The sequence below is a fragment of the Ceratotherium simum genome, chromosome 31 (assembly GCF_057802395.1).
Source record: "Ceratotherium simum simum isolate JZ-2026a chromosome 31, ASM5780239v1, whole genome shotgun sequence".
NCBI lineage: Eukaryota > Metazoa > Chordata > Mammalia > Perissodactyla > Rhinocerotidae > Ceratotherium > Ceratotherium simum.
In genome coordinates this window covers 15,607,645-15,631,386 of record NC_141930.1, presented here as the reverse complement: position 1 = coordinate 15,631,386, position 23,742 = coordinate 15,607,645, and the positions used below count along the sequence as shown (strand labels likewise).

General features: G+C 37.5%; 1 protein-coding gene across 5 annotated transcripts in view; it reads right to left on the bottom strand.

The window, feature by feature from the left end:
• EYA1 (EYA transcriptional coactivator and phosphatase 1) overlaps positions 1-23,742 on the bottom strand; it is a 163,657-nt gene that overhangs the window by 41,044 nt on the left and 98,871 nt on the right. For all 5 annotated transcript variants that reach the window (XM_004436272.3, XM_014792042.2, XM_014792043.2 and 2 more), the window contains one exon: positions 7,434-7,523. In XM_004436272.3, coding sequence (XP_004436329.1) covers positions 7,434-7,523 — 90 coding nt within the window. The remainder of the gene's footprint in view (positions 1-7,433; positions 7,524-23,742) is intronic.

The window sequence follows — 23,742 nt, the reverse complement described above, 5'->3', positions numbered from 1 at the left end:
ATTGGTTAAAAATAGTTTTGTCTTTTAATACTATCTATGGCTTTCAAAAATAGTATTTGTTTTCTTCCTTGATTACAAAAGAAATAAGAATATGTTACAGAGAATTTGGAATACACAGAAAAGTACAATTAAGAAATAATAAAACCCCAAATGCCAGATAAAATTAATGTTAAAATTCTAGCGTATATCTTTCCCATATATTTTTTCTTCCTCCATTTATTTATTATTCAACATATATTTACTGGGCGCCTTCTATGGGTCAGGCTCTGTGCTAGAGAAACGTAGTGAATGTATTATATATAGAACATATAATTTTTTAACAGAATTGAGAGCTAACTACATATGTGTATACTCCTCAAAATATTACTTTTTAAAAATTAACTTTTTATTAAAAAAAGTATATATTACAGCTCAATGAATTTTCACAAATGGAACATACTCATGTAACCAGCACCTAGGTTAAGAAACATTATCAGAATTCCATAATTTGGAAATATTGATTATAAATATTTGCCTTCATCTCTGATTAGTAAAAATTGCTGGATGTATAATTAGTGCAAATGGTATCAACCATTTTTAGGCTCTTGATGTTTATTGCCAAAGGCTACCCCAAAATTTGCTTCCCATAAGCAATGTGAGATCTCCTCTTGATCTACCTACATTTTCTCCTTGCATTTTATTCTTTCATATTTTGACTCTTTAATTTACCTGTTTCAGCATATAAATTGAATAATCCCTTCCTTCACTGTTAATTTGTTTGGTTTCATTTAACACACAAAAAATTTTCTACAAGTTCAGTCTGTGTCTGAGCTCTCTCTTCTCCCCATAGTTAATCCAATGTCCACATTAGGCCAACATAAATGTTCATATTATTGTGGAATTATAAAACACTTAACATTTGGTTGAGCTGGACACTCACTATTACCACCTTTTGTAAAAAATTTCTAGGTATTTTTGCCTATTTATCCTTTCAAATGGACCATAGAACAATTTTGTCATATTACAAAAAAGAAAACGAAAGGAAGAAATCTCATTTACTCAAATCTTCATTTATATCCCTCAGTAACATGTCATAGTTTTATTCATATATTTCTTACTGATACTTCTCACATAGGTTACTCCTTATCTTTCCTTTTTTGATTTTTTTGTTTTTGTCTTGTAGTTATCACTATTTTAAAATTATAGTTAAATTTTCTGCATGTTATGGCTCTAATATAGGAAGGCTATTGATTTTTAAATTTAATTCTACAATCTTTCACTTTTCTGAAGCCTACTGTAAATTCTAAGACTATTCCAGTAGATTCTCTTCAGTTTTCTACATATAGCAAATCTTCTGCAAAAAATAATAATTTTAGGGGCCAGCCCGGTGGCGCAAGCGATGAAGTGCACGTGCTCTGCTGTGGTGGCCTGGGGTTCGCCGGTTTGGATCCCGGGTGCACACCAACGTACCGCTTGTCAAGTCATGCTGTGGCGGAGTCCCATACAAAGTAGAGGAAGATGGGCACCGATGTTAGCCCAGGGCCAGTCTTCCTCAGCAAAAAAAGAGGACGGTTTGCAGATGTTAGCTCAGAGCCAATCTTCCTCACACACACACACAAAAAAATAATAATAATTTTAGGGGCTGACCTCGTGGCCTAGTGGTTAAGTTCGGCACTCCACTTCGGTGGCCCGGGTTTGGTTCCTAGGCGTGGACCTACACCACTTGTTGGCAGCCATGCTATGGCAGTAACCCACATACAAAATAGAGGAAGACTGGCACAGATGTTGGCTCAAGGCAAATCTTCCTCAAGTAAAAAAAGAGGAAGATTGGCAACAGATGTTATCTCAGGGTGAATCCACCTCAGCAAAATAATAATAATAATAATAATTTTAATCTCTTCCATTTTATTAATTATAGCTTAAGTCTTCTTGCATTGCCCCAAATTCCTAGAACAATGCTGAATAAAGTGCTGACAGAGGATATTCTTATTTTGTTTCCATTTGTAATGACAATTTGCCTCTATTATTTTATTGCTAAGTACAATGTTGGTGTTGGTGTAAGGTAAATGTCTTTTATGTTAAACAGCTATTTACTTTCTGATGAACATCGGAATTAAGTCTTTGAATGTATTTTTGTATTCCTATTTTCTACTTCAGATAAAAGAAAGATGACAGAATCTTGCGAGAAATGATGAAGAAATAGGAAGAACACTTAAAATTATTCATTTGCAATAATAATGGATAAAATATGGGCATTGCTTCTTTTCAGCCATCAGTTATGATATAGTTAAATTCAATACACATTTATTATATCTAATAATCATTTAATGCTTGAAAAACTTATTTATTTTGCCCCCTAAATGGGGGATTTTGATGTTACTTTTGTTAACTGAGGAAATGGACAAGGCCAGCAGACCTACCCTAAAACCTAGGAAGGCAAAGTCAATTCTTTGTCTTCCTCGGGGAAGGAAACAGAAATCGCCACTCTATTCTAATGTAACAGATGAGAACTCAATCTAACAAATACTCATTTCATGGTCCACTTGTATAAGCCAATATTCTGCACATTATGAAGAATGTTACTAGGATTTAAAAATATGTGATTCTTGAGGCCAGCCCAGTGATGAAGTGGTTAAGCTTGCACACTCCGCTTCAGCGGCCCAGGGTTCGCAGGTTTGGATCCCGGGCGAGGACCAACGCACCGCTTATCAAGCCGTGCTGTGGCAGGCATCCCGCATATAAAGTAGAGGGAGATGGGCACGGATGTTAGGCCAGGGCCAGTCTTCCTCAGCAAAAAGAGGAGGCTTGGCAACAGATGTTAGCTCAGGGCTAATCTTCCTCACCAAAAAAAATAATAATAATAATAAATAAATAAAAAACATGTAATCCTTTATGTTTGCTAAATTTATCAAGAGAAAACAAATAAGCATACAAAAGCCTATGTACAGAGCTGAAAATGACAAGTGGTATATATGTGTGTGTGTATCTGTCTATGGGTACATTAATGTTTGGCATGTAATTATTGACATGCCGACACACTTTTTTGTAGCTATTCTTGGCTTGCAGAAGGGACAGGAAGCAGAAAACAGGTCAAGCTCTCTTGTTACTACTGTTACTACAAGATACTGTGAAGTATCTTGTTCACAAGCACCCAGGAGACCCTTTCTCTGGCAGCAGAGAACCAGAGCTCCCAGCAACCACACAAAAGCTGGATGCTGGTCATTAGGGTTTCTTCTTATTTATTTATAGACAATAAGGCACCTTCTAGGTGAATTATATTTATTCAACTCAAAAAATCAACTTCTGAATTAGTTTAAACTTTTCATGCTTTTGGAAGCATAATTATTAGGTTACTACAGAACACTTGAAATCAAAGCTACTTAACATTGGCATGACTGATATCCTGAGAAAGGGTTTTTTTTTTCTAGCTAAAAATAAACTTATAAACAAGATATATTATAATTAACAGATGATAACCTAAGTTTTAGAGTAATAAAATATTGCAAATTTAAAGACTGAATTAAACCAAGCGGCAAACTAATTTCTTTGCTTTGTAAGAAAAATCCTTACAGCTTACTTCCTTTAAATGATGGCATTACTTAGGGACTGCCCACAGCTCCTTTCCTTGGCCTTTGACTCATCAAACCCAGGCTCTACAGAGACCAGAATCTTCTGTCTCAGGCCTTTTCTTCATGGAAAAGGTGAAAATAAGGAAATGTAAGAGCAGGTGCTTAAAAACCAGACCTGGGGTCTGGCCCAGTGGCATAGTGGTTAAGTTTGCACTCTCCACTCTGGTAGCCTGGGATTAATGGGTTCGGATCCCGGGCATGGACCTACACACTGCTCATCAAGTCGCTGTGGCGGCGTCCCACGTACAAAATAGAGGAAGATTGGCACAGATGTTAGCTCAGCTAGATTCCAATGCAGCTTCACATTTAACTAGGTGGACGTGGTGTGTACAACACCTTCAGGTGTCTGTGTCTCACAGAAGACAAGAGGAAGGTTCTCACTACTTCCCACCCCTGACCCCTGCAGCGGGGGCGTGTGGCTGGAGAGCAGAGATCATGTCAATAACAGTGGTTAGGATGACCACCATAATGCCGGTGAAATGATATTATTTAACACCAGACAGAAAGAGGAAATTCAACATAAGCTTGCACCTTATTTTTATTTAGACTTATATCCATCTGATGAAACGTTTTCCTTTAACTGTGGAAAAATCCAGCAGGGGAACTGACCAACTGCGGCCAGTTAAACTGAAACACTATCGTGTACTGAAGGCCTTTCCTCACTCTGTTTGCAGATTACCTTTCCACAAAAAGCCCACAGAAAGAACTCTTTCTCCCTTCAGTCAGAAAGAGTCATACTTTACTAAAGGAGCTGAAAAAAACTCCATTTCCACACTGTCATTCATAAAAAATGACTTCCATGTAAGCATCATCGTATTGCACGTGGAGACCTTTTGGTAAAATGATATGCAGGACGTTACTCAGACTTGGAAATAGGAAAGCCAGAGGTCCACTACGCAACTAGAGTCTAAACCCTTCTCTGGTGGGGAAAATATGTTTTCCTTTGATAATTATGTCTCCTTGTCAATCATGTTCCTTAACATGTCAAACATTTTTAATCGCACAAAAACCTCCAAATTTCTCCTTTTCATTTTTTTCTTAAGTGTCAACAGAATTAATTTATATTGTGATTGTTTTTATTAAAACTTATTGTTAAGCGAGATGACAAGACTTTTAAAACTAAAAATGGTTAACTTTTTTATTTCCTAAACTTCAATTAAGATATTTCTAAATTACTTTAAAATCATCTCCTAATTTTCCTAAATCATATCCTAATAGACATTTTAAGCATACAGTTTGATAATACAGGAATTGTTACTGGAAGCCCCTCACATAGTGTATTGCATTCTTCAGAATCTCTTATAAGCCAAAACTGTGACCAAACCAAATCATAGAGGGGTAGGTGGCAAAAAGTTAAGGTTTGAAAAGAAAATGAGGCCAAATGTCAACAATTACATTTCAGAAATCACGCTTCAAGCTAACCAACAGACTGTTAATCTCCTTGAAATTATTCGTACCATAGATCTTAAGAAGCTAAACACATGTAATTTAAATATATTAAAATATGTATGTCCTCTACCACAGCACATTGCTAACTGGAGTGTGAAATCAGGCATTACCACATCATTTCTGCCTGATGAGATAATTTTGGTTTTCTTAGGAGTATTATGCCCATACATTTATTTTTGCCGGGAAATTATTTTACTTTTTATGTTGAAAGAAACATATGCGACGACCCAGGTTTGTTGTCCCAGCTTTGTTGAATTTAAAAAACAGAAAATGAAATATTTAAATAAACATAAGAACCAATTTATTTTAAAAATATTGTACAAATCTAGAGCAAGTAAACAATTTCCAAAGACAGAGGCTAAATGAATCTTTCATTTATACTTCTGCTGATACCTTTATACCATTCTCACGTAAAATAACCTAAAATCAACTTTTGTAAGGTTATAAGCTTAAATAATTTTTCCGCTATTGATTTTTTATTTGCTTGGATTATATTTTTATTCTCTTTTCTACTTTAGTTTTACGAGTCCTCATGCCAAGCACAGAATTAGATATTTCAATAACTGCGTAGCTCTCTAGTTATTCTTTTTTTTTTTTTAATTTTTAACTCGGGCTTATGGAAAAACTACATCACCTACATTCCTAAACGAGAAACTTTTAATATATACTCTTAATATATTTGAGTACTATTTCAGACACTGTCTATATATAGTTCAGTGTGATTAATGTCAGCAAACAAATAAAAATCTGGCTGTATTACATAAAAACTACGTTTGGAAGTTTTTCAGTCAATATTACACCAAGTTATTACTTTGTGCAACTTCTCACTTTCACCACATAGTTTTGGCACTGTATAGCCAAGCTTTGGCATTTTTTCAGAAGGTAGAGTTTAAAAACAATAACAAATTACTGCTAATTTCTTCTTGATGGATGCTATTAACACCTATTAACATCAATAAGAGTAACAAGGTTGTACCCAAGACAAAATATCAGCCTACTCTGTATCATTAGAAACAAATGGAAACTTAGGGAAGGAATTTTAACTTACTGGTAAAATATGGAAGTTTTTGTGCTGTTCTCTTATGAAGTGAATCACAACCATAAATCAGAAGCAGCTTTTGAAAATAAGTATGATTACCAAGCTTTTCTAAAGGCAATTCTGATCTTGTCACTCACTTGGAATATTTCTACCTTAAATAGGAATGCCTTACACGTAATTTCCTTAAGGAAAGCAAACACTTTAAAATGCAAAAAAAAATTTGTATTTTACTCTAAGTGTAAAAATAAATATTCACTAAGGAATGGAAAAAAAAAAATGAAGCACATTTAAATAATTTTATTGCACTGGAAGTTGCCAATTCGTCTGCGAGTAGTTTCATTGCAGATGAAAAGAAATCAAAATACAGGACAGATGTTGAACAAACCGCATTTAGGTTCTGTCACACGCTGGCATTTTTCAAATGATTTTGGCTCATCTATTAAATAAGGTGCATTTTGCTTGATTTTGAAAAGGGAAACATCAGGAAATATTTAAAGGCCAATTGCTGCCAATTAACTTTGATCAGGAGAAGTTCTATCCGAATCTTTCAGATTCTTCTCCTGTCTGAAATAACATACATTTATAAAATCTAGCAAAACAACAACTTGATGATTAATGCCTGTTGGCAGCCCTACCACAAGCTTGCCCAACAGCAGGATTTAAATAAACAAGTGTCTCTATTAAGAAGGGAGTGAAATGTAGTTATAGTCATGTTTTCTTATAATGGAGATATGAAAAACAATATTCTTTATTCTTAAGAAGGCTGTTAACTGAGATCATCATGTTTGTCATTGCTCATAACACATTTAAGTAGCCATCTTACAAAAGTTTCCCCTCCAATTATCATGGACAAATAAAACCATTAGCAGTTTGACATAAGAAATCCTGGCAACCCAAAGAGCAGAGGCATGATTAAAATGTCACCCAACTACTTGGCCAGCCAGAAAGAAAAGCATTCAACCCAACACGATGAGTCCGACACAGACAGCATACTCAATTATCAGGAATTCCGTTGGATTCTAAAGGTAATGCACTCAACAGTGATTCTGTAACTGAGAAATCTGTACCTTCCAATAATCAACATAGTTTAATGTTTAAGATTCTGGACATCAAATTTTAATCGTAATCAACGGTCATGTGGAATCTTAACTTTGAAACACAACAGCCCAAGTAAAGCAAAGCAGAAATACCGTGAAAGTAAAACGCATTATGGTATAATCAATAATTACTTTACCTCATTATTCCAATGATATATTAAAAAAATATCCCATTTTTAAGACCAATTGCCTATTTTCAGACGTGCAACATGAAGTGTGTATAAAATAATCAGAACTTACTTCTAAGTCATTAAAAAATAGATGTGTGTCTGCCAAGTTGAAAATCATTTCTTCCATTCGCAGTCCCAGGGAAACTGAAGTAGGTGGATCCTAAAAGAAGAAATTTACAGGTCAAGAACACACATACTTCAGGTTACAGGACATACAGTGTCACATTAAGAAGCAGTCAGCGTCAGGAAAGGCCGAAAGCGACCCACTGGGTGGCGTGGGCTCTAGCTGGTTTGGGTGTGCATGATTTATTCTGTGTGCAGACTTCAGTGACTCCATTTAAAAAGTGCCCTAAATGTTGTTGGTACTTTGCATAATGAAGAAATAACTTGCTGCTTAAAATCATATGAAAAAATATAAAATCTAGGGTTACTGAGATATATAAAGTAGAATAAATTCAGTTTTACATGTCTGTTTCAGGAGCAAGAAATTCAGTGAATTGAGAAGATGTTGTTTATGTTACACCATGTTCCATGAACAGTGTCTAAATGCATTACCACAAATAGCAGAAAATAGATACAATGTGGATTAATTTCAAAAGGGTAGTAAATACTCATTTTACTCCCAATGATAACCATCATTTTTTTTTTTATTCATTCAGACTGCTTGCCAATTTTGAGTATACTCAAAGTAGGAAGGGATGGCCACTCTGACCACCCGGCACCATGCCCAGCTCAGGGAGCTAATCTTGACATTCATGTGACACAATCCAGTCACTGAACGGCCAGAACCATACACAGAGGGGAGGACCAGCATTCTGAGGTGTACAGTGGCTTCTACCCAACGCCTCAAGCCTTGAACACTAGTGATGAGCAGTCTGTCTGTCCCACACAACCCATATCTTGAAGACATTTACTGGCACTGAGACAAACCAGGGGGATATGGAGATATTTGCAGTTTTTATGGTGTTATTGTATTCGTAATGTATCAAATCTAGGAAGTGCCATGGTTTGTGGTGAAGAACTTGCATAACTAGTGAAGAAGAAAAATTTCCATAGAGAAAGCATACAAGGATATAATGTGAGTTTTTGAAAGTTTTATTGTCATTCTAATAACAATACCAACTTTTACATGTTTTACATGCATTTAAATTTTTCCAAAGAACAATAATTTCTGATATGCTATTGTATTATCACAGCAAACCTTTGGAATAAGTATAGAATCTACCTGTATCATCATTTAACCAGGGAAATTATAACTAAAGAAATTATGCTTTCCCATAGGCCACCCATTTGGCTGGGGTGTACCAGTCTTTGAGTCTTATATTACAGTCAAAAACATAAAAGACAGAGAAAACAAGATCCTTACTATCTAATACTGTCCAATATAAACCTTGTATGTTTTCTGTGTTGTCTTCTGAACACACTATTTTGATTGCAGAGCTCAAGACTTGCCTGTGTCTTACTCCCTACTCTCCATGTATCTAAAGTCCATTATGCCCTTGAGTAGCTACCTCAAGTCCCCTCTCCTCATGGGCTTTGGGAAGCAGCTGGAAATGCTAGAAGAAGAGCCCTTGACCTGGAAGCCAGGCCCTATCCTTGCTCTCCCACTTTGGTGTCCTTATCTCGTTGAGATTCAGTTTGCTCATCTAATAAATCAGACGGCTAGATGGCACACACGTCATTCTCACATAGAATAATAAAAAAATTCTCATCTCTTAATTTGGCACAGTCATATGTGTTTGCACACCTGGGGGAGAGCAGGGGGCCTGGGATGGAGGGATGAAGGCAGAGAGTCCCAGGTGTGTGTCACTGGCCAATCGGCTGTGTCCACAGAGGCGGAGTCAACACCGCTCCCATCACTAGCACCACCCACCCCACTAGCACCACCCACCCCCTCTCAGCGCCAGCACCGCTCATGGTTTATTTTTCAGGAGGCACAGAGGAGGACCAGAGGTCAGCTTGAGAAAACATGGCAGATGGTACCACTGGCCTCAACTCCTCTCCTACCTCGGTCTTCTCTGACAGCGGACTGACAGAGGAAAGGAGGCAGAGAACACAATATTGCCAAAAGTAGGGGGTTAGACTGGCAAAGGGGCAAAGCAAACACCCTGGGGGTGCTTAGGGAGGGACAAATGAAAACACTTCCTTCAAACGTCCTGTGTAATGATTCATACTCCTCAGCATTCTTAACTTGTCCCTGTTTCATATTACCTAAAATCTATGAAATTTCGTAAGTTGTAGAATAATTAAAAATATTTTACAAATAAGTAAAGAAAAACTCATTTAATCTCAGTTTTATAGGAAATTGCTCACTCACAAGGATTCTAAATATCAGTAAGCACTGGAAAAAGCAAATGCTCAAATACACGCTAGAGCAGAATTGACCAGAAAGGGAAGTTCAAACAGCTGTTTCTAAAACGAAACACCTGACTAAGGTGTTTACTCCTTCTAGTTCAGGCCAATAAAAATATACCGACTTGTCTCATAACCATGTCAATGAATCTTTTTATGTGGCAAAGGGGAAGAGACTCACCACATTTATTTAATTGCCAATTCTGGAATTTATGTGCCATGGTATTGTTACTTTTGAAAAAGTATTATTTCTCCCAGATACGGTTGCTTATTTATATGACCATCAAAAGAATTACTCCATTGTTTGTTAATATATAGTATACTTTAACTTTTCTTCATAAATTACAGTAATGACTTGCTAGTTGGAATACTAATAAATTTTAAAGGCTTGTTCAGTCTTGTGGTCAAATACAACACAGATGTTGGCCTTATTTACCTTTTAATGTTTTTCTCTTTTGTTGTTAGCTGTCATTCCTTAGCAGTTTTTATACCTTCCACTCTAGGGTATTGTTATGAAACATTTACTACACCAAAGAACAGTTTGACAGTTGACCGGAATGAGGAAATTTTAGACTAGGAAGGGGCTCCAGTCAAAAGCAATGTTTCTCAAACATTTTTTAACAGCAATTCACAGTAAAAAATACATTTTACACCATGATCTAGAAATCTCTCTCTCTCTCTCTCACACACACACACACACACACACACACACACAGCTGAAATGTAAGTTTGGCAAAACAAGATTTTGCTCACCATGTGGAGTGTACTCTGATATTTTCCATTTCATAGCCCACTAATGTGTCTTGTTCTACAGTTTGAAAAGCAGAGCTCAGAAAGACACCTACTTTTGCATTTAGAGATAGGAAAACTGAGTTGCTGCAGCGTCCTGATTTGCTTGTGGTAACAGAGCTGGCGGGTTGCAAAGCCACCTCAGCCCAAGTGTTTTACCTCAGAGGAAACTAGCAGGAGAGCAGAGAGATAACCATGTTCCCAGATTCGCTTACACATTCTAGCAAATGCAGTTCTTCTCAAATTGAGGTTGGATTTTATTTTCTTATTATAATAATCCTTTAATATCTTTCAAATTTTTCAAAGATGTCTGATACAAGTCAAATGTGACAAAAGCTAACATTGAATAGTTAATAAATTGGTTGTAGCTTGATGGCTTATTTTGGCAAATTTAGTGGAAGAAAGAAAAAACACATTTTTCAGACCCAAACTGAGACATTAAAATCACCATGCCTTTGGCTTAATCTTACTTTTCTTGTGCTTTGCAATAACAAATTCCAGAGCTGCTGTTATGAAATGGTTGGTTTGAAAACCAGTTTTTGTTATATCACTTTTGAAAAATTATTTAGAACTTCGCCTCCACTTTAAAGAAACATCTCATTTTAAGTAAACCTCACTGTCAGATGTTTTCATTCTTTTCTGAATCTGACCCCTCCTTGGCAGTTGCCAATGCTCTCTAGTCTTTTCTTGACATTTCTCCTTTCCTGTTGTCTATAACATTATCAGTCTTTCCTGGGCATCTTCCTAGAATCTGAGTACTATCACCTATCCTTTACATGATGTTGGTCCTTAGGATGGTTTCCATCCATTCCTCACTCTAGTCACACTGCCTTACAGATTCCAACATGCTCACGGCTTTAACCACCACCCCACTCTCTTCTATTAAATCTTAGATCTCAACTGTAGGCCCATTATATCAATTAAGTATTAGTCATTTCTACCCGGATGTCCCATAGAGCACCTGAAACTCAACGTGCTACAAATTAGATTCATCATATTTCCCCTGGAAACCCACTGGATCCCTTCTTTAGGAGAATGCCACCCAACAACCCCAAACCTTGGCATTCTTCTAAACAGCCTCTCTTTGCCCCCACATCAAATCAATCACGATACCCTGCCCCTTGGACTTGGAATTCATGCCTTCCTTATACTCACCACCACTTTTTTCCCCAGTCATGTGTCTCCTTTGTGGCCATCTGCAGTAGTCTCCTTCACTGGGCTCTATGCCCAGGGTCTCACTGTGCCCATTCTATCCTCCCATCTCTTTTAGGAAACATCCAAACACTTTCATGCAAACAAGCATGAAAGGCCCATAAATGTCTGACTCTTGCTTACCTCCCCAACGTGTGACCTATTTATAGTTTTTCAAACCACCTCTTTTTTTATCATGAAATCTTTTCTTCAAGAGATAATTAGGCAGAGGCCAAATATAAAAGCAAAGTGGCTCTGGTGGAAGTTCCCACCAAAGACCTGTAAGAAAACTTGGGCAAAGGATCAGTCGCCCCCGGTTACTCACATTAATACATTGAGGTCTCTGATCAAGCCAGCATGCTCACATCCTACACCCCAGCACAGTGCTTCTCCCACTGCCCCTTCATCGACTCTTCCCAGACGGGCTCGTCGTCTGCTGGGCACCACAGCTGTATGTGTTCTTGTCTAAGGAGGGCAGAGCCACATCCCTATATCCTTATCTTTACACCCTTGGGACCTAACACAATGCCTGGCACAAGGGCTTTCCCAAAGTTTGGTGGAGGAATAAATAAATGAAAGCAATAAATAGAGAGTACTTCATATAATTCCAATGAAGAAAAAATAATAAATATTAAATTTGGTCTTTAGTTAGCTGCTAGTGCTTGGTGTCAGTTAAAAAAAATCCTAGATAACTAGCTTAGGAAAAAAAATGGACATTTGAATCCTAAAATCATTCTATCTAGATAATATTGTATTAAACGTGTTCATTAGTAATGCCTGATTAATTTGTATCTGATTAAAGAGCAGCCCATTCTTAGAAAAGCTGCTTACAAAGCCTTACTTATTTAATGAAGTGGATAAGATTAGCATAAGATCAGCATACAATGACTTATTTTTTCAAACCTAGCAGTGGTATGTATCACAACATTTTGCAAAATATGTTCTTATGTGCTCTGCAATTTAGTTCTCTAGTAAAAACTGAAGAGTACAGTGAGGAGGCTCAAAAAGAGACAATACAATCAAACACATTATCATGTTTCTTGTTCAATGAAGAAACTGTAAATTTACTACAGCCCGTGCCCAGGAAATTCTGCTAGTGGAGACCTTCTTCTCAAGCTATTCCTTCCCCAAACAAAACAAATAGCATCCAACACCACACACACACAGACACACGCACAGACACACACACACACAGAGGAATGAAATTAACCCTGCTCCTAGATTATTTTGATATGGTATTAAGTTGCAAATGTCTGGTTAAAGTCATAAAAGTAAAGTGAGGGAACTTGTTGCCATGTGAGGCTACCCATGGCTGTTTCGTGTAAGTCAAAGACAAATTCTGTCTACTGAACAGAAAGCAACATTATACAGAAAAACTAAATAACAATGAAATCTGCAGAGTGTAGACCCAGGCCTAAAACAACTGCTTTGCTTTCATCCTCTAGTAAGTGATCTTTAATTATCCCATTGCCTCCAGATCTTTTTCTCCTGTTTCTAGAACACAGAACTGTCCACAGAGATGAAAGTTGTCATCATCCTATGCTCAAATCACCAGTATCATCTCCGGCCCAATTTCATTCTTTCACCGTTTCTTGATTTTTTTCAGCCTGATCACTGCTATTACACTATGTTTTCATGTGATAAAAATATTTAAAAAAGAAATTCTAGATGAAATAAATACACAGAAATGCCGAAATGCCATTAAATTCAGCGTCTAGAGAGACTTATGTCTGTCAGTCTTGAATTCACACGCTGAAAATCTACAATCTGGTTGACATAAATAAGAGAAAAGGGTGTCTATAAAGGCATGTGGGTACTGGAACATTGGAAGACCAGGTTATGGCCCCTCGTTGCCTTGTTTTGTTTCACAGATGAGCTAGGGCATTTGAAAAACTTTAAGGCTCATTAAAAATGCACTTTTTAGTAAGCACAATCCATAACAATTCAGAAATGTGATTTTACCAAGACTCAACCACCAGTTAAAGACATTATTGCTCCTGCAGGGCTCTGCCATTTGCTTCTACACTTGAGTCTAGGAATTCTTTCAGGATGACAAGTAATGAAGCTTCCTTGTAATCAGAGCTTACGACAAAGCCACCCAGCTCGTCTCTTGACTGAACTAGGTCTAATACTAGTCCCCACACGAGCCATTAGCAGGGGCACTCTTTTGCTACATATCACAGAAGTTAAAGGAGTTTCTTCTAAAATAATTGTGTTCCTAATCTGCAGGCAAAGAACTTTTGCATACAAGGTAGAAGAACACCGGAAGTGCACACTCTCCTATTGGGCACACCACAGGCTCTGCAGGCATAGAGTCTGGGCTGGAATTCTAACCTTGCCATTTACTAGCTGTGTGTTGGGCAAAAGCTCAGTTACTTAATTCTGGGCCTCAGGTCCCTCCTCAGTAAAACAGGAAGAAAACAGGTTTGCTTTAAAGATTAAATTTGGTAATATATTTAAAGTTCTGAACATAGTGCTTGGCAAGTATTATGCTGCTGGTGCTGCTGCTACTACTACTGGTGGTGGCGATGGTGTTATTGCTACTATTACTGTAGTACAGAAATGGCTGCTGGTCAATCCAAACATGGGACTCCATGTCCCAGCTACACCAAGAAGCATTAACATTCTGCATTCAAACTGGGCGTGAAGTTCACGCTATTTAAAGATAAGGGCAACCCTCGGGGTCGGCCCTGTGGCTTAGCGGTTAAGTGCTCGCGCTCCGCTACTGGCGGCCTGGGTTCGGATCCCGGGCATGCACCGAGGCACCGCTTCTCCAGCCATGCTGAGGCCGCGTCTCACATACAGCAACTAGAAGGATGTGCAACTATGACATATAACTATCTCTGGGGCTTTGGGGAGAAAAAGGGAAAAAAAAAAGGAGGAGGATTGGCCATAGATGTTAGCTCAAGGCCGGTCTTCCTCAGCAAAAAGAGGAGGATTGGCATGCATGTTAGCCCAGGGCTGATCTTGCTCACAAAAAAAAAAAAAAAAAAAAAAGATAAGGGCAACCCTAAATTCCTCATGCCGATATTTTTGAGGTGGCTGTTTTTAAGAGCCCAGTCATCAGTAAAGCTGATTTGTGTGGAAGCTAAACTGGAACATGCAGTGTGACCACTCCCAGGAGGGGCTGTCACTGGTTCTCCCAAAGGATGTCAACCAAGCTTTTTATCACTAAGAGAGACAATCCACCTCTAGGACACTGGCGTAAGCGTGCCATACTCTGAAGATCTAGGAACTTCAGGGGAGACAGTGCCATTCGGGTAGGATTCAGGCACTGCACCAATTCAGTTGAACCCTAGATGCGTTCTTTAAAAAAATTGCTTGTACAGCCAAGCAGTGTGATCTCCTCGGGTTAGTCACATATACCCGATAGCTTATACCCTGTAACCATCACAAGGTCAGACTCTGTAAACAGGTACTTAAGCACAGCCCAAATCCATTGGTTACAGTCAATTAGACTTGGGAGAACAGGTCTTGGCAAAATCTTGACCCTGCCCAAATTTATCAATAAATGGCTGGTAGTGACACATGGCAATAAATAGTAATTATTGAGGTATATTCCAAATTGAGTAACTTCAATGTACAGTCCCAGAAAATTTTCAGTGCTCACAAAATGATGCTGTACTCTAGCATAACGTAAGGAATAACGTAATATTTTGAAAAGATCTTGCTGGTGGTAGGGTCAAAGGATACATCTGTGGGAGCACTGTAAGAATATCAACATAATATAAAATTATGAGCTATCATAATAAGAAAAATGGGGTCTTCTAGTATCAGTTCTTCCACAAATAGCAACTCTGATTGAGTCATCTCACTGACTATGGGGAAGAGGTATTCCACTCCTCAGCTCCCTGATGTGAGCATAGCATTCTTTCCCTAATGTAAATAGTTAATTACTTCCAAGTCAAGATTACACTGTACATAAACCTCTATTAAATATTATGCTTATGTTGAGATTTACAAGGAAACTACCTGTAGGGAAAATGCCTAAGGCTAGACTCAAGCCTCAAGAAAGACAATGGGATCTACCTTTGCAGTTAGCCGCCAAGCATCAAGCACACTTACAGATTAATCACATTAGTCACTGACTTGAAACTATGGCAGGTAAACTGAAATTCACTAGGCTGTTGAAAAGATAATGAAAGAGTGTGGCACCTGCCAGGTTACTCAGCATGAGCACTGAGGATACCTGTCTGTCCACTAGAGGTGACCAAGGAGCCTTAATCAAGGATCTGCAGTAATACTGTAGAGCTCTTCAAGGAGAAGAGATAGTTGAGAAAAACTCAAAATTCAGAAAGTGCTTTAGCTTCATTTCAAAACTTTGCCTCAACAAAAATAGCTACAGGCTAGTTATTTACAACAAGAACTGTCAATCCTTTTATTTCTGACAGTGGATCTACATATACTTGGTTCTGCTGAATTAATAAACTTATGGTTTAAACCTCCTCCTCCCCAAATTCTTGAGTTTTCTCCTTCCTAATCAACAATCGTTGAGCCAAGAAGAAAGGATATACATGATAAGTAAGAACACCCTATAATGGATTGTTTAAAGAGACTGTCCAACCAGAATACTGAAGATTAAAAATGACAGCAACCAGACATTTTGCATCTCTTAACTGAAGGATATACCCCATCTATAAAGTCTTGACTGAAAAAAAACCCTCAAATCTGAATCTAATTAAGCTTCTGGATCTAGCTACTAATTTGTAGGAAATACAGGGGACAAAGGAATATGTGACAAAGGAACACAATGGGAATATAATCAAGAAAACTCTGACCCTCAGAACTCTACAGAGCAAATGGTCTGGTTATTTCAACAGAAACCTTATGTAGGTTAAAAAAAAAAAAAGATTGAGAATCTACAAATTAAAAGACACTTAAGAGACATACAACAAACTGCAAAAATAAGTTTAAAAACCACTGGAGAAAAACACTTTACAAACTAGGAACAGAAGATAGAAAGAAACTATCTTAACACAATAAAGGCCATATATGAAAAGTCCACAGGTAATCACACTCAATGGAGAAAGTCTGAACACTTTTCCTGTAGGATCAGGAACAAGACAAGGATGCTCTCTTTCACAATCTCTATTTAACATAGTACTGCAAGTCCTAGCCAGAGCAATTAGGTAAGAAAGAAAAAGAAATAAAAGGCATCCAAATAGGAAAGGAAGAAGCAAAATTATCTCTGTTCACAGATGAAATGATCTCATATGCAGAAAACTCTATAAAGATTCCACAAAAAAACTGTTAGACTAAATGAATTCAGCACAGTTACAAGATTCAAAATCAACACACAAAAACAAGTTGTGTTTCTATACATTAACAATGAACAATCCAGAAAGGAGATTAAGAAAAGAATTCCATTTACAATAGTATTGAGAGGAATAAAATACTTAGGAATAAACATAACCAAGGAAACAAAAGACTTGTACACCAAAAGCTACAAAATGTTGCTGAAAGAAATCAAAGACGACACAAATAAATGGAAAGATTCCATGTTCATGGATGGAAGACTTAATATTAGGATGTAAATACTACCCAAAGTGACTTATAGATTTAATGCAGTCTCTATCAAATTCTCAATGGTGTTTTTGCAGAAATAGAAAAGTCCATCCTAAAATTCATATGGAATCTCAAGGGACCCTGAATAGCCAAAAACAATTTGAAAAAGAAGAACAAAATTGGAAATCTCATACTTCCTGATTTCAAAACTTATTACAAAGCCACAGTAATGAAAACAGTGTGGTACTGGCATAAAGACAGACATACAGACCAGTGGAATACAACAGAGAGTCCAGAAAGAAATTCTTACTTATGCAGTCAAACGATTTCCAACAAGGGTGCCAAGGTCATTCAACAGGGAAATGATAGTCTTTTCAACAAATGTTGCTGGGAAAACTGGATCTCCACATGCAAAACAATAAAGTTGGATCCTTACCTTACACTATATGCAAAAATTAACTCAAAATTCCTCAAAGACCTAAATGTAAGAGCAAACTATAAAACTCTTGGGGGAAAAGCTTCATGACACTGGATTTGGCAATGACTTCTTGGATATGACACCAAAAACCATAGTCAACAAAAGAAAAAATAGATAAAGTAGAATACATCTAAAACTTCTGTGCATCAAAGGACCCAATTAACAGAGTGAAAAGGCAACCTATGGAATGGGAGAAAATATTTACAACTCATATATCTGATAACATCCAGGATATATAAAAACTCCTACAACTCAACAATCAAAAAAAACAAACAAGCTGATTAAAAAATGGGCAAAGGACTTGAATAGGTATTTCTCCAAAGAAGATACACAAATGGTCAACGAGCACATGAAAAGATGCTCAACATCACAAATCATAAGGAAAATACCAATCAAAACCATGAGATACCACCTCACACCCATTAAAATGGCATTATCAAAAAAAAAAAAAAAAAAAAACTCCAGGAAACAACAAGTATTGGTGAGGATATGAGAAACTGGAACCCTTAGGGGCCAGGCTGGTGGCCTAGTAGTTAAGTTTGATCCACTCTGCTTCAGCGGCCCGAGTTCACAGGTTCAGATCCCAGGCGCAGACCTACACTACTCATCAAGCCATGCTGTGGTGGCGTCCCACATACAAAAAATAGAGGAAGACTGGCACAGATGTTAGCTCAGGGACAATCTTCCTCACCAAAAAAAAAAAAATTTAATATAGTATCTGGGATTTGCTTTGAAAAAGGACAGAGCAGGGCAGAGGAGGGTAAGGATACAGGTGAAACAAGCTGGCTAGGACTTGATAATTGTTAAAGATGGAAGAGGTTACATTGGGTTTCATTATACTATTCCACCTACTTTTGTAAATGTTTGGAAGTTTCTATAATAAAATTTTTAAAAAATATTCAGTGAGACAAAACTGGTTGTCTTTTGGTGGTGAAACTGTGGATTAAAAATATTTATTTTGAAAATTTAAAGCACACCCAAACCATACTTTTAAAATGCCAAAAAAATTTTAAAAGTCAAAATTACAAAAGCCTTGCAAATTTCCTCAGCATATCACCTTTTACAGCTTGTATTAACTCTACTAATTTTTATCATACGGGATGTTCTTTTTCAGAAAACCAGAGGAACTCCTACATTTATAATTGAAGCCACAGGACCTACGTCTCATACATTTAAGAATAGCAGTGTCGCACTGCAACATTGATCAGCTGCAAAGGAGAATTCCCAGTGTAATTTAAGAATAGTAGAAACCCTAGAAGCATCTTATTTAGGGCCTCAGCATTTATTTTTTGGGTGTTCAGCTCCTATGGATCCTGATTTCTTTTTCTGATGTACAATGCTAGTGTTATCATCTGACATCCTATAATTGGCTATTTCCTACTAGTTAAATGATTGTAGCTACTAGAGAATGCTTGTCATGAATAATACAGGGAGACTTGTTTCCTTCTTAATATTGTTATTCCTTTGGAGATTCTGTGGTTTCACCCTTTGTGGATTTAGAGTGGTGTTAGTTCAGAATAGCTTTGCCCCAATGAAGGACTGCTGTTGAAGATTCCTTCATCCCCTATTAACAGCCTTCTTTATTAATTTATAAGCTCCCTGAAGGCAGCAATTATGGCCAGGCACCTACTACATGACTAGGTATGTATTCAACACATTATGGAAGACTGACTTTCTGAATGACTCGTTAGCGTCAGGCCAGAAAACAAATGGTGACTCAGACAGGAGAGGGCTGCATCCCCAGGTGTACGTCTTGGTACTACAGCGCACATAACACGGGAGGTTTTGTGTGTGCAACTTGAGAAGGGTGCCATTTGGCGTACAATTTTCTAAATTACTTCGAGGATGTTTTCAATGATCATTACCCACAACTAAATTACTATATGCTAGAAGGCTAAAGTACTGAGTACCATCTACTACTTCTCTTATGACAAATCCTTTTGATGGAGTCTTGAATGTGGGGTAGGCCTAACATGGAGACCACATGGTATTAGCAGGGGATGTTACCCAACAGGGACACCACAGTGAATTCCTCCAGGTCCCGAGTGAGGAGGGGCAGTGGGTACTTTCTTACATGACTTTTGCTTTGTCCCAGTGACCAGGTTGAAGTTCATGCTGCTCAGATTATTTTCTTGCCTATTTATGTTGAGAAATATTATAATTACATCTGCATTGCTAATTCCAGTGTTTGTACATGATCTTTTATCTTAACTGCCTTTTAAGTAAGCCCCACAAAAACTGTGCTGAAGGGGGGTCTGCACTCATTCGCAGTTCTCACTTTCTAGCTTCAAATGGCAATCTACTTTTAATGGCAAACATGACCTCCTCACGCAGAACTGAGGATGACTCAAAAATGATTTTCTTAACCCATTTTCATTTACTTTCTCAAAAATTCTACTTTTGGCTCAGAGTGTCCACGGTCCTTTGAGCATCAAAAGAGAAAGTTTTAGGAAAACCTGCTTATCTTTTTTTGGGTTTTTAGAATAGGATCCAGAATGTTGTTCTGAGTATAAAAATAAACCACTTTCTCTTTTCTCTAGAAACCTTAAAGCTAACCATTCATCTAACCATAAAAATATCTCTTTCTTTTATGTAACTGTTTTAAAAGATACAGCCCAAGATTTTTAGCTTTGGTTTAACAATGCCACAAATGGCAAATATTACATTAGATCTTGTGTAGTCCAAAGAGAATAATTATAAGTCATTTCAGTTTTACTATAAGAACTAAAAATAGCACCAAATGTTAATAAGAAAGCAATTTCTCTTTATTGCTTAGATATACCAGTAAAGCATCAAAAGAAAAATTGTTCCTATTTTTACATGGCTCTGGTTCCTATTTATACACCTTGTACATTTTGCTCTTTTATTCCTTTGCTTTTACCATCTTATTTTTCTAAACTGAAAAGAAAAATATTTAACAGCAAAATAAACCAAGCAAACACATAAGCCAATATAAATTTGTCCAATTTAAATTTTTTAAGTTGAGACCTTTAAAAAATATTTTAATACCTAAGTCAGTGTTCCAGTTTTAGACAGCTGCATTATTAGGTTCTACAAAGTACCTATGGTGTTGGGGTTTTATTTTACTGAAAGCCAAAAAATTTAATTTTGCTTTTTGATTTTCACCTATTCCTTTTTTCAATTTAAAAGTACATTTTAAATACATGATACATGTCTTTTGCATCTCTCCTATTGGAATACATCCCCTATTACATCTATGAGATCAAATCTACACAAACTCCAAGCAATTGCTATTTTACTTTGGATCAAAAAGTAGACTATATCACGTTTAGGAAATTGATATTTAAAGAATTAGTCTTAGGCTGGAAAGAGCTATTAGAAGATGGTTCAATTACTTCAGAAAGTATGCCTAGTTCCTCAGGATATGTTACTGACATTTTGAACTTGTGGAATAAAAGATAATGTTCCAAAATTCTATCTGCAGCCATCCTATGTGGGCCAGCTAAGCCTCCACTGGCAAGCAATTACCAAGAGTTGTAGGGACCCAGTGAGGTGTGATGCTAACAATTTGAGCAGGTTTATGAGGATTTGCTGGTCAATGTGAAAATCTTGTAAAGTATGCTCAAACCAACAACAAATCTTTGGGTGGTATCAATCAAATGAAAGAAAAAAATACCCTGTTTTGGACCCCTTAAACAATTCCTTATTTAGAATGCTAATATTACAGCCACAAACAGGGCCTGAATGTCATTCAAAAAAAAATTCTCCCCATTCAGGATTTTTATTTTGGGGAAAAAGAAGCTAAAAAGCAGGAACGAGCACCCTGAGTACAGGAATGGCTTGTTTTCAAGCCCCCATGGTTGGCTGTTCACAAGAGAAGGATTAAAGATAAGATTAGAAAATTAGCTCCCTCATTGGAGAGAAGAAAAAAATATATTCCAAACGTTATTTCTTTTAAAAAATACTACTAAAAGCATTATGTAAATGATATGTACAACCTATGAGACCCAAAGTTTCCATTGTTTTCTTTCCACTTATCTAAAGTTATCAATACCATCAATGAACACTAACTTTTGGCAAGTTTATAAGGCCCTACCACTGAACAGTTGGCATGAAATGCCAAGTTTTAGGAGTTGGGTGCAGTTCTCATGCCAATTAAGAAATAATCTGGATTATCACGAGAGAGAGTATACACATGAAAAATAAATCACGGTTCAACTACTGGCTGAACGATTAAAAAAAGTCCAAACCTGGGGTGAGGCTAATCAGGTCATTTTTACTGATTAGATATGTGACACTCGACTGCTTTAATTTTCTCCTTACTTAAGGGACTCCCTTTCAACATCATGAAAATAATACCCAAGTAGAGAATGAGAGAAAGAACTTCACCATTCCAAGGATTAATTTTGATTGTGGAGAAAACCCAATGAATCCCAAACATGGGACGACTGCCAAGAAGTGGTCCAAAGAGGGAGGAGGAAGAGTAAAGCCAGAGCAGACCTGGCCAAATCAGCCTCAACATGAGGCGCCCACGCAGTGCCAACGAAAGGCCTCAGCCGCTAAATCCAATCAAAAGACCTATCTAGATTTCATTGGTAACCGCTCTCCTATCTCTCTCTCCTTCTTAGTGTTACAGCCCTTTTCCTAGGCCTTGATTATTTCCTAACAGGAGGACTGCAATAATCTTCTCTGCTATCAGATTAATCTCCAAATTGTACACTTCCATCATGTCGCTCCACTGTTTTAATATTGTTCACGGCATCCTCATGCCTACAGCACAAAATCCTGGCCCTCCAGGCTCCCTGCAACCCTCCTGTGAGGGCGACGCGCCAATGAGAAGAACAGATTATATTCCTGGTGTTGTCAGTTAATAGATGTGCTTTCTTGGGCCAATCATTTAATTTTTCTGAGACACAGTTTCCCCATCATAAAAAAAAAAAGGAACTAATTAGGTAATAAATGTGAGATAGATGTGTAAACCGTAAAAACTGAAAAAAGGTGTGGCATTTTTACCATTTCAACTCATTTTCTGCTACTCATCTTTGCAAGTCTGATCTTCTAAATATACTTTATCAGTCTCCAGCCACTTTCCCAATCATTTCCCTAAATGGTAATGCTCTGCCCTCACCTCTCCCTCTCTGCTACCTGGGACAACAAAATAGTCACTATTGCCCCCTCCCTCCTCTGAACCCCCAAAGTGAGCAATAATAGCTCTTATTTACAGAGTGCCTATGAGTATTTTTCTAGGTACTTTAGATTGTCCTCTTAACAGACCTGTGATCGCTTCTATTTTATAGATAGCAATATTAAGACTAAACAAGTGAGACTCAGAGATATAAAGTGCTTTTCCCGGGGCAGTGGCAGGCCAGTGTGGTGGCTGGGAAGCTGTGATGATTCATATTTTTGTTTACTGCATTCCCTTTTACATGTATGAATAAGAAAAATAAGGGTTTATTCAATAAGGTAGCAAGAACATACATTTCAGTGATATATTACTGCCAGTTAGGAGGAAGGGGCTGGCAGTTAAAGGGAAAGGGAGCAACTGTCAGGATAAGGGCAAAGAAAAGGGACGAAGGAGGCTCTTTCAGCTGGAAATCCTTCTGATAGTCAAAACCACAAAAACAACATGTTTTTGTTTGTTTGTTTGGAGACTTTAGATTCCACGTCATTCCACAGTATCCAAGAGTTATATGTGGAACCGTAAGTTATTTCATCATTTTGATCTAACTTGGCACTGATATAAAAAGAAGAAGATAAAATCAGGGAACCATCCTTTGGGATTGATTGGCTACTCATCACTTTTCAGCACACCCGTCACATAGCCTTTGGACTCTGCTCTGCTGGGATGGCCAGAGCCACCATGAGGGTTTGAAAGTGTGTTTGGGGTTCCACTCATTTGACAAATAGTTCTTCACTGAGAACTGTGGCTGCCACTGCCACCCGTCTACCAAAACCCATTCTCTGTTTCTTCCTGGGCACACAACTGGGTTACATTTTCTAGCCTCCTTTACACTGGGCCGTGTGAGCAGAGGTTAGTTCCCCTTCTAAGCCTGGGTCAGAAAGATTCCCACTCATGCTCCTCCTACTTGTTCTCCCTGTGGGC